Source organism: Akebia trifoliata, chromosome 1, assembly GCF_017979445.1.
Source record: "Akebia trifoliata isolate Shusen 1 chromosome 1, ASM1797944v1, whole genome shotgun sequence".
In the NCBI taxonomy this organism is placed as follows: domain Eukaryota; kingdom Viridiplantae; phylum Streptophyta; class Magnoliopsida; order Ranunculales; family Lardizabalaceae; genus Akebia; species Akebia trifoliata.
In genome coordinates, this window is record NC_141375.1 from 2,011,262 (window position 1) to 2,024,178 (window position 12,917).

At 33.9% G+C, this 12,917-nt stretch overlaps 1 protein-coding gene and 1 pseudogene across 2 annotated transcripts; both read left to right on the plus strand.

The window, feature by feature from the left end:
• The first annotated feature begins 4,417 nt into the window (after positions 1-4,417).
• LOC147410322 (exocyst complex component EXO70B1-like) lies at positions 4,418-7,506 on the plus strand (annotated as a pseudogene). The gene is made up of 3 exons (XR_015176216.1): positions 4,418-4,517; positions 5,467-7,252; positions 7,333-7,506. The product of XR_015176216.1 is annotated as an exocyst complex component EXO70B1-like (transcript).
• Positions 7,507-8,097: 591 nt separating this feature from the next.
• Positions 8,098-10,505, plus strand: LOC147410323 (exocyst complex component EXO70A1-like). The gene has a single exon (XM_086433882.1). It carries the CDS (start codon positions 8,625-8,627, stop codon positions 9,921-9,923), a length of 1,299 nt encoding a protein of 432 aa, XP_086290008.1. The 5' UTR covers positions 8,098-8,624; the 3' UTR covers positions 9,924-10,505.
• The last annotated feature ends 2,412 nt before the right edge of the window (positions 10,506-12,917 follow it).

Consider the following 12,917-nt stretch of genomic DNA (forward strand, 5'->3'; position numbering starts at 1 on the left):
TCTTTCTCTAGCTCATTCTAGACAGTAATGTTTTTAGAAGGGTGGGCCAGTAATGTTCTCTTTTAGAAAAAGATTCTTGTGGGTTATTCTTCCTTCGGCTATTGCTTGGGGGGTGTGGAATGAGAGAAATAACATGGTATTTAACAATAAGATGAGAAGCTCTCACGGCATATTCTTGGAGATTTTGGGCTTGTTATACCTTTGGGCGAAGCAGAACATTGAGTTCAAAGCGATTACTTTTGATGACTTCGTTTTTAGATGGAACTCTTTATATAGTCTTTGATGCTTTAATTTCTTTTTGATTTATAGATTATTTAGAGGCTTTCTCGACCTCTTTGTACTTTGTTTTCTTTCATTCAATGTATTACACTTATCAAAAAAAAAAAATCTAGACAATTGAAATTCCACAACTCTATAATCAGTTACTTTTCAAATTACAAAAATATCTTTTTTATTATGTAATTAAATATTAATTTGTACTCAATTTCGAAGATAAGATTGAAAATTTCCTAATCAAATAATTTTTTATTTATCCAAATATTAATTTTGAAAATAAGATTTATAATTTTTCTACAGCAACGAACATGAATATGGGATTATAATCTTATCTATTTTGATGAAAATGACATAATAATATAAAAATTAAATAAAATATGTGAAGAAGATTTATAATTTTTTAATTATATAAAACAGCACTAAGGTTACCCAAAAGAAATAAAAAATAATAAAATCATATGGTTTCTCTAATCATTTCAACACAAATAAATCACTAAATAAATAATAAATTCAGATTTTTTTTACCAATAAAATATATCTAAGAACAACTTTAATCCTGATTCTTTTAAGGTCTATTGAAAGACCATGATCGATCCCTTCAATCCTAAAAAATAAAAAAATAAAAAAATAAAAAAATATTTTAAAATCTATTTAAATAAGAACAATGGAGAAATATGATAATATTTTCCTTAAATACATACCTTAATCTGATTATTTCAAGATTTCTAGAGAACAATGCCTGCAAAATTCACCCAAAAGAAAATTAGAAATAAAATTTATTGGAGGAACAATGAAAATCATAAATTAATTGTGATTTGTTACATTCTCTAATCTATTGAAATTTATTCAAATGAGAACAAAAGAGAAATAAGATTTTAATAACAAGAAGAAGAAGTAGATAGGAGCTTGGAGCGCCTCATTCGGTACAAAAGAAGAAAATAATGGTAGAGTATAAAAATTGATTCCTCTAGAATTTCAATAGTAGAGAAGAAAAGTTGTGGAAGGTTTTTTTTTTTTTTGGCTTGGATTATATTAATAATAGTACTTAAATAATTTTTAAAATTGCATAATAGGAAATGATGTTTTCTTAATTAGAAAAATTGACCAACATGATTTTGGAGAATTGTGATGGGATTTTTTAAAGAGTCAGCCTAGCCTAACTAAGTTAGTAAGTATTGCGCCCTCACTAAGGGTCCTTGGGCTCACCTTGTGGCATCCAAAAGCATGATCAGATGCTTGTGGATTGTAGAGTAAAAATTTCTATGAACTTTAAAAAAATATTTTCAAAAGAAAGTTATTTTTCATAGTTGAATTTCAAATTTAAGTGCGGGAGTTATGTGGGTAACCGTCCATTTTCAAAACATTGGATCAAGATCAAATGAAATTCTTTTTGGAAAAAAAATTGAATCTGAGTTTTACCAAAAAACTTTGTTGCGGTGTTGAATTTTACTAAGTAAGGAAAATGTTTCTCTTTTGTAAAAATTGATCAATGTGATTTGGGGCAGTCGATACGGTTTTCTTTTCTTGGAAATTGCTTAGTAGAAAAGGGAGTGGATCTTCTGTGGTGCTTCTTTCCCGTAGTACCCTATAGTACTCCTTCAATAGTGGAGAAGCCATCCAAAAAATTAAGATCTGACCCATCAATGTAGTGATCATGGTTTGGATCAAGCTTGAATTTTTTTTTTTTTTTTTGTCTAATCGGTTCGATTGAAATGAACGGTTATTGACCTCCAACATTTCAACATAAGGATTTTGGTATTTGTATGATGTGGGGCTTTCTCAACTGTCAAACAAAACTACAGGGCAATGCAGGAAAAATGTACCATAGAGGATCCCCTCCCAATAGAAAAAAGATATAGCACGGTTTGTGTGTCTACATGCCACTTTTTGTTTGGAGATAAAACAGATAGGACTGCGTGCACGATTGTTTAGGAGCCCTACTACGTCATATTGCGCTAAAAACGACAGCTACGGTGCAGTCGTTTTTAAAAAAAATGCCGTCCTTTTTAGTTCAATATGACGTAGTAACAGACACTATTTTGGATCCTCACTCTCTTTGTAGTTCTAAAAATTAATTAGATTTTTGGAAAGATACTATTTATCACTTTTGACTTTTCAATTCAAGTTTTCTTTTATTACAAATAGAAAAAAGATTTATTATTTTGACCAAAATGACTCTTATTATATTAACTTTCAATGTTAAGATGATGAAATTTTTTAATCTAAATTTTACCGACTTTTCAACTCATCCTTCTCTCATTATAATAATAGAGATATACTGATGAAAGAAGAATATGAACGCATCCTCTTTTTTTTTTTTTTTTTTAACATTTCCTTTCACATCTTGGCAATTGTTTAAGATGCTTCCCTATTTATGCTAACCGATAACATGTCCACCCTTGATTTATATATTTTATTATACACCATTTTAAAATGACTTAAATACCCTTATTTTCAACTTATAAAAGAAAAAACCCTTGATTTTTTTTTCCAAACTTATTCAATCACTATTGTAATTATTTTTAATGTATGAAACCTCGTCCTCAAATCCATTGTTTGATCTCATCTTGACCCTTTGTAGAGCGCCTTGATTTTTATATCCAAAATTTATAATCTTTACTTTAAAATCCCTTCATATTCTTGAGGTTTTTAGTAGATAGAATTTAAGCTTGAAGATGATGACAAAATAAAATAAAATTTGAAGATTAAAAGAGCATTTTATGGATGAGAAAAATGTACCTCTTCATTCATCTTGATTTATCCTTTTGGCTCTCGCGATTTGACCTATTACACGTAAATAATTATAAAATTCATAATTTATTCAAAAATAATAATAATTATGGACTATCAATGTATTTTGTCTATTTAGGAGATTTTATGTATTTTTCAGCCTTAAAGTCTCTATAAATAAGGTCATAGAATCAATTTTCTAGGTCCTGATCAGAATTCATCTTGGAGCCAAGCATTTTTAAAATGTTCAGCAGCACTATTGTCAGTTATAGAACTTGGGCAATTTGAAGAATTCAGATTGATAATTATAAGCCCGTCTATTTCAAAGTAAGTTCCAATAATTGTATTGGTGTGAGTAGAATCATGACGAGTATGTTATTGAATTCATCCTTGAGCTGATCGATGGCAATCTTAAGAACATTAGCTTCGAATTCTTTGGTGTTAGTGTTGTTCTTCTCCATAGATTCTAATCAGACCTCTAAAGCTAAAAGAACTATGTAGAAATCTATATATTTTGTTATTTGTGAGAAATTCTAATCCTGCAAGGCTGGCTGGGGTCAATCAATAATTTGTGGAATCAAAATATCAAGTCTTCTGAAGAAGTCTTTGTGGGGTCAAACAATAATTGTGGAATCTAATATATCTGAAGAAGTCTTCGTAGGGTAAATTAATAATTTGTGGAATTTGAAATATCAAGTGTTTTGAAGAAGTCTTATTTTCTTTCATTTTTAATTGGGGCATGATAAGTAAGAGTTGGGGTGTCAATAGAAGTTTTCTTTTTTTTTTTTTTTTAATTTTCCCTTTTCGTTGATTCCTAATTATTTGTCGATATATCTAAAATTTATTATTTAATAGATAGAAATCCATCCTACCTGCTCCCACCTCCCAACTATTTGAGCAAAATTTTGATTATATTATGAGTCATGATGATATGACTCGCCAGGTAGCATATTCAAATGACTCCATGATGTGAACAAGTTCGGGAATTATAGATCTGTACACCTCAGGATACACTTTTTTATGAGGAAATGCAATCGTATATCCTGAGGCGTTCAGATCTACAATTCCCAAACTTGTCATGTCAATTATACTATCACAACTCTTATATTATATAAGGGTCAAGATCCCTTGATTCCTAATAATGACTCATGAAAAAAACACATGATCCCAACCTTATAAATGCAAAATCCAATAATTGAGATTTATCTTCGGGATAAATATCTCTGAGATTTGTCTTATCAAGATACTTAAAAATCTCAATCATAGCACACCTGCCTTGCAATTTACACGTAACCAGAATTCTTATAAATAATAATAATAATGCACATAGCAGCAGCAACAACAACAACAAAATAAAAATAAAAAATTTATAACTTTTTTCTTAAATTCTAAGCTTTACAGCTCTGAGAAGAAGTTTCTTCCGGTCATGGAATCACCGGAGAAGAATGCCTCCATAGAATTCGAAACAGCTGAGAAGCTAATCTTGAGATGGGATGACAAAGCTAGCGAACGTATGATATTCGATGGACAAGAAGCTGATCAATACTTACGTGTTGTTGATAAGATCCTCCGAAAGTACTTGATGGACTCGTCCGCTACTATATATTTTGTTATTTGTGAGAAATTCTAGTCTTGCAAGGCCGGCTGGGGTCAATCAATAATTTGTGGAATCAAAATATCAAGTCCTGAAGAAGTCTTTGTGGGGTCAACAATAATTGTGGAATCTAATATATCTGAAGAAGTCTTCATAGGGTTAATCAATAATTTGTGGAATCTGAAATATCAAGTCGTCTAAAGAAATCTTTGGGGTGTGATAAGTAAAAGTTGGGGTGCCAATAGGAGTTTCTTTTTCCCCGACGTCTAAAAATTATTATTTAATAGATAGAAATCCATCCGACCTGTTCCCACCTCCCACCATTTGAGCAAAATTTTGATTATATTATGAGTCCTGATAATGAGGCAGCATACTCAAATGACTCTGCCATATGGACAAATTCGGAACCATAAATCTATGTCTCAAGATACACAGTTTTCTTGGGATACACTTTTTTATGAGGAAATGCAATCGTGTATCTCGAGGCGTTCAGATCTACGATGCCCGAACTTGTCATGTCCACTATATTATCACGACTCTTATATTGCATAAGGGTCATGAAAAAACACACATGATCCCAATCCTTAAAATGCAAAATCCAATATAATTGAAATTTATCCTCAGGATAAGTATCTCTGAGATTTATGTTATCAAGATACATATAAATCTCAATCATAATCAGAATTTTTATAAATAATAATAATAATAATCCATACAGTAGCAGCAGCAACAACAACAAAATAAAAATTAAAAAAATTTGCAACTTTTTTCTTAAATTCTAGAAGAAGCTTTTTCCGATCCGGAGAAGAATGCCTTCATAGAATTCGAAACAGCTGAGAAGCTAATCTTGAGATGGGATGACAAAGCTAGCGAACGTATGATATTTGATGGTGATCATCGACAAGAAGCTGATCAATACTTACGTGCTGTCGATAAGATCCTCCAAAAGTACTCAATGGACTCGTCCGCTACTGTATCCACCAATAATCATTCTATTCCTAGTAAGATCCACAATTTGGCGATAATACAAATCGCCATGGCTCGACTCCAAGATGAATTCCGTAACATACTTATCACTCACTTCAATTCAATTGACACTGAGGTTGACATGCTTATCTGTCCGAATTCTCTTTCAAATTCTACAATAAGTTGTTCAACTGAAAGTAGTGCTGATTTCAAAACTACTCTTTCTCAATTCACCCAAGAAGGCTACCTAGAAGATGAAGAACATGAAGAATGTAGTAATATTAGTAATCCATCGACAAATAGTCTCGGTGTGATTGATTTGATTCTTTGGGAAGCAATCTACTGTATCCATAGTATTGCTGAAAGGATGATCACTGCTGGATACCTAGATGAGTTTATACAAGTCTATGTTAGTGTTCGTAAACCTATCATGGATGCTAGATTCCTCCGACTTGGGATCGAGAAGCTTGGCATAGACATGGATCATGTTCAGATGTTAGAATGGATACGGGCAGCGAAAGGATGCGTTCACCTTCTCTTTGCAGGAGAGAAGCGGCTCTGTCAGCAAATCTTCGAAGGTCAAGGTCTTGGCACCACCGTCGCCACTAACACTTGCTTCATGGAAACTGTTAAAGACTCCATGATCCAGCTCTTCAATTTCCCCGAAACTATAAGTATTAGATCGTTCGTGGAGCTCTTTATGATACTAGATCTCCATAGAACGTTAACTGACTTTCTCACCTATGTGAATGTGGTATTTTTTGGATCAAATTTGTCGGAATATGTTCGAGTTGAGGCTGATGTGATAGTATCGAGTCTTGCCAAGGCTGCAAAGGGGGCGCTGTTAGAGTTCGTTAATAACATGGTGCATAGTGTTGTTAGGATTACTCCAATACCTGGAGGGAATATTCATCCCTTGACAAGGTATGTGATGAATTCCATTGTCTGTTTGATATCTGATTACAGTGAAACCTTGATGGAATTGATTGTGTCGAACCCATCAACGGATTCACTATTATCTGGTGATCCAACAGCCCCAGAAATAGATTTCACTGATCAAGAGAATCAATCTCCATTAGGCCTCCATTTAATTTGGATCATTGAGATCCTACAATTCAACTTGGATAGCAAGTCTAAGTTTTACAAAGATGCTTCTCTGTCTCATATCTTCCTCATGAACAATATATACTACATTATTCACAAGGTTGAAGGATCTCCAGAGATCTTTAAGATGATTGGAAATGATTACCTCAAGAGGAATCTAAAATCGAAATTATGGCAAGAGGCAATGAACTATGAAAGATCGACATGGGCAAGGATTCTATGTTGCTTAAGTTCTGAAGGTCTACATGTGGGAAACAAAGGGTTGGTCTCTATGAGGGTGTTAAAAGAGAGGTTTAAGACCTTTAATTCAATGTTTGAAGAAGTTCATCGGGTTCAGGCGACATGGTTAATACATGATCCTCAGGTTCGAGAGGAACTTCGGATGTCTATCAGGGAAATTGATTCCATCTTATCGATCTTTTCTAAGCCGGTATTGTTCCCATATAAAAAGATGGAACCTCCCAAAGATGAACATCAAGTATTCGGGCGATGATCTTGAGATTGCTGTCTTGGATTTCTTCCAAGGGTGAAATCCCAGTGAAGAAATTGAGTTCAGGTTGAGTGCTAGCATTTAGAACCCAGGTGAAATTCTATTACTTTTCTCGAAATTCTTGAATTCTTCAAAGACCCAATTGAATTTGATCCCAAATAATTTTTTGTAGATTTAAGACGATCGAGTAATTGGGAAGATCACGTGGAGATCTCAGAGTAGCCAGGGTCATTGCACTCACATACTTCCATTCTAAAACCAAAGTGTTTTGATTTGTAATTCCATCTTAAATTTTGTTCCAAACTATTGTACCTTCATATATCTATGAGTAATTTTCCTCACTAAATTTAGCAGATTTTCTGATAAATATTGCAAGGGTACTTGTAGATCTGAGTATTGAAATCATAACTAGGATAGTTTAGCTTATGAACTATATATCATATATGTTGATTGAGTAAATTTTAAGGTTTCCCCTCCAACTTTAGATGTGATTTATGTTAATGATCAGTTTGTTTACTTGAATTAGGACTACTAGTTTGACAATTTCAAACAATGGGTAGTTGTCCAATTGAGTTTGATAAGTTGCTATGAGATCGAGAACAACTTGATTACAGTTATTCCATGCTTAAATAGTGCTGATTTCAAAACTGCTTATGAATCCACCGAAGAAGCCTACCTAGCTAGAAAACAGAGTTTCGCATAGTACTAGTTATCGATCGACAGGTAGTATCTGTGAGATTGATCTGAACCCTTCGGAAGCGATCAACTATCTATGATTCCTACATACTTCCACATCAGGAAAGTGCGATATGTGGTACAATCTTGAGGTCACTTCAGCATTAATCTAAAAAAACAAAAAAAACTTCGGACTGTCTGCTCTCCTCACAAGGTCTCCAAAGACTTCAAGAATTCACCTACCCCCCCCCCCCCCCCCCCCCCCTCTCTCTCTCTCCAACCTCAACCACCACCCCAACAATAATTTCTCCATGTATCTCTATATATGTAAGTTTCCGTGGTTGCTGTTGGTTTGAGACTAAGACTCCACAGTCAGTACCACTATAAAAAGATCACCATGGATTGGCTCAAAGATGAATTCCATAACAAACTTATGAGCACTACTCACACCTATCCAATTATTGAAACCGACTTTGACATAGACACGTTTATAATTATCGTCCAAATTCTTCAAATCGCTCGAGTTGTGTAACTGAAAGTAGTGCTGCTGATTTCAGAAATGCTCGGTTCGAAAATGAATTCCACAATCTACTTATCACTCCGAAATCTTCAACTCCCTGGGGTTGTGTAACTGAAAGTAGTGCTGCTCATGAATCCATCGACCTACAATATGAATATGAAGATGAAGTTTCACATAGTAGTGCTAGTTATTGGTCAATAAATAGTATCCATGAGATTGATCCTATCCCCTTAGAAGTGATTTATGATCTCTGTAGTATTGCTAAAAGGATGATCACTGCTGGATATCTACATGAATGTATACAAGTCTATGTGAGTGTTCGTAAACCTGTTGTTGCTGCTATTTTCTGCCGCATTTGGATCAACAAGTTTGACATAGGTGATGTTCAAAGACTAAAATGGGATGTATTAGAACAAAAGATCCAAAGGTGCGTACAAGCGGTAAAAGTATGCATTCGATTTCTCTTAGCAGTAGAGAAGCAGCTCTATGGCCAAATCTTTCAGGATTATGCTTGCTTCATCAAAGGCGTTGCGAACCGGCCCTTATATTTTTCTGAAGACATAAGTATTAATCCACTAACGCCCAAGAAGCTCTTCAAGAAACTACATCTCTTTGACGATCTATCTGACCTTCTCTCTGATATGGATATACTATTTGGATGGAATTTGTTGGAACAGCCCGTTCGAGATCAAGTTGCTGTGTTACTATTGAGTCTCATGAAGACTGCAAAAGAGACACTTTTGGAATTTGATGATGATTTGAACACACCTGTACCTGGAGGGAGAATTCACCCCTTGACAAGATTTGGGATGAATTACATCCTTTTAATATCTGATTACATGAAACTGTTGTTTGGGTCGAACCTATCAGCAAGATCACATATAATCTATAGTGATCCGAAGGTCCCAGATCTCAATTTGCCTGAACTACAGAATCAATCGTCATTATTTCTCCACCAACGTTCGATCATTCAGTTCCTAGAAATCCAATTGGTGCACAAATCTAATTACTACATAGATGATTCTCTGTCTCACATCTTCCTTATGAACAATATACACTACATTGTTCAAAAGGTTAGAGGATCTCCTGAGCTCCTTGACAATATCAGAGATAATTTGGGGGCGCTAACAAGGCAATTCAGGCGAGAGAAAACAAGTTATGAAAGATTGACATGGAACAGTATTCTCTTCTGCTTAAGATATGACCGAGTAGTTGTGAGAGGAAGCTCCCCACCTCGGATCTCGAAGTCAGCGTTAAAGCGGCAATTTAAGGCCTTTAATTCAATATTTGAAGAAGTTCATCAAGTTCAGGCGACATGGTCAGTACCTGATCCTCAGCTTCGAGAGGAAATTCGGATATCCATATCAGAGAGGTTGATTCTTGATTATCAGTCTTTTCTAGGCAAGTTTATGGGCTATATAAAGAGTGGGAGGCACCCAAAAAAGTACATGAAGTATTCAGTCAAGGATCTTGAGATTGCCATGTTGGATTTCTTCGAAGGGCGCACAGTTTCTGACCACACAGTGATCAGGTCCCATAAAGTCTATTATGCGACCATGATTGTATAGAAATTATCCACATTAGATGGGTATTTTCCCCAAATAGACACAAATTGTATAAATGTGCCAAAATCAATTAACTAATAAATTTCTTACTATTTGCAGGTAAAAAGGGCAAAAATCGGAGACAAATAATTTTGTAACAACTTTTGTTACAATGTTCAAGACAAATGGGAGCAGCCAGCCAAAAGCCAATCCCCAATTCTGCCACGTCACAGCGCCAGCGCACCCTTGTGGTGCGTCATGGTAATCTCGAGGAGTTGTGTCTCGAGATTTGTGCTGAACATTCCAAACTCTTTGGCCGTTGCAACGGTGGACCCTTCTCGAATCAACTATCAGCAAATTCGACCCAAAAACCCGAAAAGAAATACTATAAAAAGAGGGGTTGTCCCAAAGGAAGGGGTCCCTCTCATTTCTTCCTAATTTTGCTCTATATTTCCTATTTGTGAGAGAGAGAGTTCTTTTAAAGTAAGAACTAAAAGAGCCATATCTTCTCTTTTCTTCTGTATTTCTTCTTGTAACCTTAATCTAGTTCTTAATTTACTTTCAAGCTTGGAATCAAAGTGCAACACAAAATTTTCTCATCATCTTCTCCACCATACTTTCTCCATTTTACTATTGTTGCAGCTAGTTCCTCGCAATGAGCAACTAGATTCTCCATAGAGAGATCAATAATGATGGAACGAGCCTTTCTTGATTTTATTTAAGTAATTCTATTATACTTATTTTAATTGTGTTTGTATGAAGTTTATTAAGTTTGGATTATCCAATTTGTATTGATTGCTCTCACTTTGATGATTCATGCTTAGATAAGATCAAGCTTACTCATGCTTAGTGACAACTTGAGATAGAAATCTGATAATACCATCTTAATTCACTAATCACATATACTTTGGATTCATTTATAAGACTTAACTGAATTATCCTTCAATCCACGAATAATGGTTTGTTGTGTGGATTGAGATCAAATTAGAATTGTTTCGATTTTCAAGTTAACTTGCAAAGGTTGATTTGTTCTTTCTACTTTTTACATTGCTTTAATTTCAATTCCTATTTCAATTTTATTCTACTTCTTAACTGCAATTTCTCTTCTCTGTTTTTAATTTGTTTTCCAAAAAATTTGTTTTGGTTTCGATTCGAAAGAAAATCCAAATTAACTATTGTCCCTATGGAACAAACTTTGTTCACCAAAGTTTTTATTAGTTGTTCAATTTCCATTTGCAACAATTCTACAACTCGAACACACAGCAAAGAGATTCCAGTGAAGAAATTGAGTTCATGTAGGTGAAATTGTTTAATTTTTTAGGGAATATTTAGGTAAATTTTGTGTTCTTATGAACTAGAATTTTCTCGACTTCTTCAAGAGCCCAATCAAATTCGATCATAGATAATTTTTTGTGGATTTAAGACGATCAAGTAATTGGGAAGATCAGGTGAAAATACTTCCATTATGTAAACAAAGTGTTTTGATTTTTTATTCCATTTCAGATTTTGTTTCATTTTTTTCATACAAGATTTGTTCTAAATTAGTGTATCTTCATATATCTATAAGCAATTTTTCTCACTAAATTTAGTAGATTTCCTGATAAAAATAGCAAGTCAGTTGTAGATACGAATTTTCGACACATGAAATCTAGAGGAGTTGAGACAAATTCAGAAAGCTTTACTTGAATTTCGGCAAATTGGTGGTGTATTAATTCTATTGCCGATTTCTTCGACATATAGAGTCCTCAAAATTATTTGATTTTTAATTTTTCTAGTTCATCCCATTATAGAGTGCTCAAACTTTTTCACTAACAGATCACTCTGCAAGGTTTCATCTGATATCTTCTAGGTCCTTAGCCTACTATAGTCCATATCAAAAGACATAAACCTATGTCACATATCTCACTGGGATATGCGGAGAACTCGACAATTTGAGTCCGCTCTTAAATCAGAACTACTAGTTTTGAATGTCTCAAACTATGGGTAAGTGTAAGATCAAGTTTGATACGTCTCTATGAGCTCGAGCGCGACATAATTAACCATATAGACTCCACACACTTAACGTGAATTATAGTTAACCATAAGATTCCACACACTTACGGGAATTATAGTAGCTAGCAAAGAAGGGTCTCGTTTTTTGTCATTGCTTCTCAAAAGATTAAATCTGTGGCAACTTAAATTAGTTTTGCTAGAACTATGGATCGTGATGTTAAATTATTCAATTGGAGTATAAAGCGTACTTCTAATATATTTTGCTCTATATATGTCAAATTATAAAAACTTAATCAGTAATCCAACCATATAAAGAGAACATAAATCAGTAACTTAAGTTATAAAGATTTTAGAATAATAAAATAAAATTGAGCACTCTTGTTCTACCAAAAGTGAAGCGTTTTTTGTATCTCACACTGAACTCTGTTGTTACATGATTTTTCTTTTTTACTCGCTAGGCAAGCAAAGTGGTTAGTAGTCAACGTGAAGGTGGGTTCAACGAGATTTGAATCTAGGTTGTGGGATCAAAACTTCACAGATGCTTTTACCAACTTAGCTAAGTTGGCACTTCAAACAAGCAAAGAATTTGAAACAATTAATCAAAAAAATGAATCCATGGCTTTGAAATAAACAAGCAAAGAATTTGCCGCTTGAAAACAAGCAAGCAGCATATTTGTCGCTTTGTAATAAAGACAGGCCACGGAAATATTTCTTCTTTGTTAACAAAATATATAATACTGTTTTCGCTTCCTTGGGTCTTTTGAGTTCTGGTTTTAGAATGCAAACATGTGGACCCATAATGGAAAATAAAATGAAAATGACAAGAAGGAATTTTGGGTTATAAAGTGACACCTCCTAAGCAAATTGTCGATTTTTTGCTTCTTCAATTTGGCATCGTCCGTGAGATACTAACCAGAAAGCTATGCTCAAAAGAAAATTATTTCCCCATTAGGACCACGTATTTGATATATTAGAATCAGTAAAATGTTAGTATTTTTTGATAAAAAATGGTTATTTATTTATTTT

Coding starts and splice junctions, on each gene's coding strand:
- LOC147410323 (XM_086433882.1), top strand. CDS start 8,625: ATGATCACTGCTGGATATCTACATGAATGTATACAAGTCTATGTGAGT.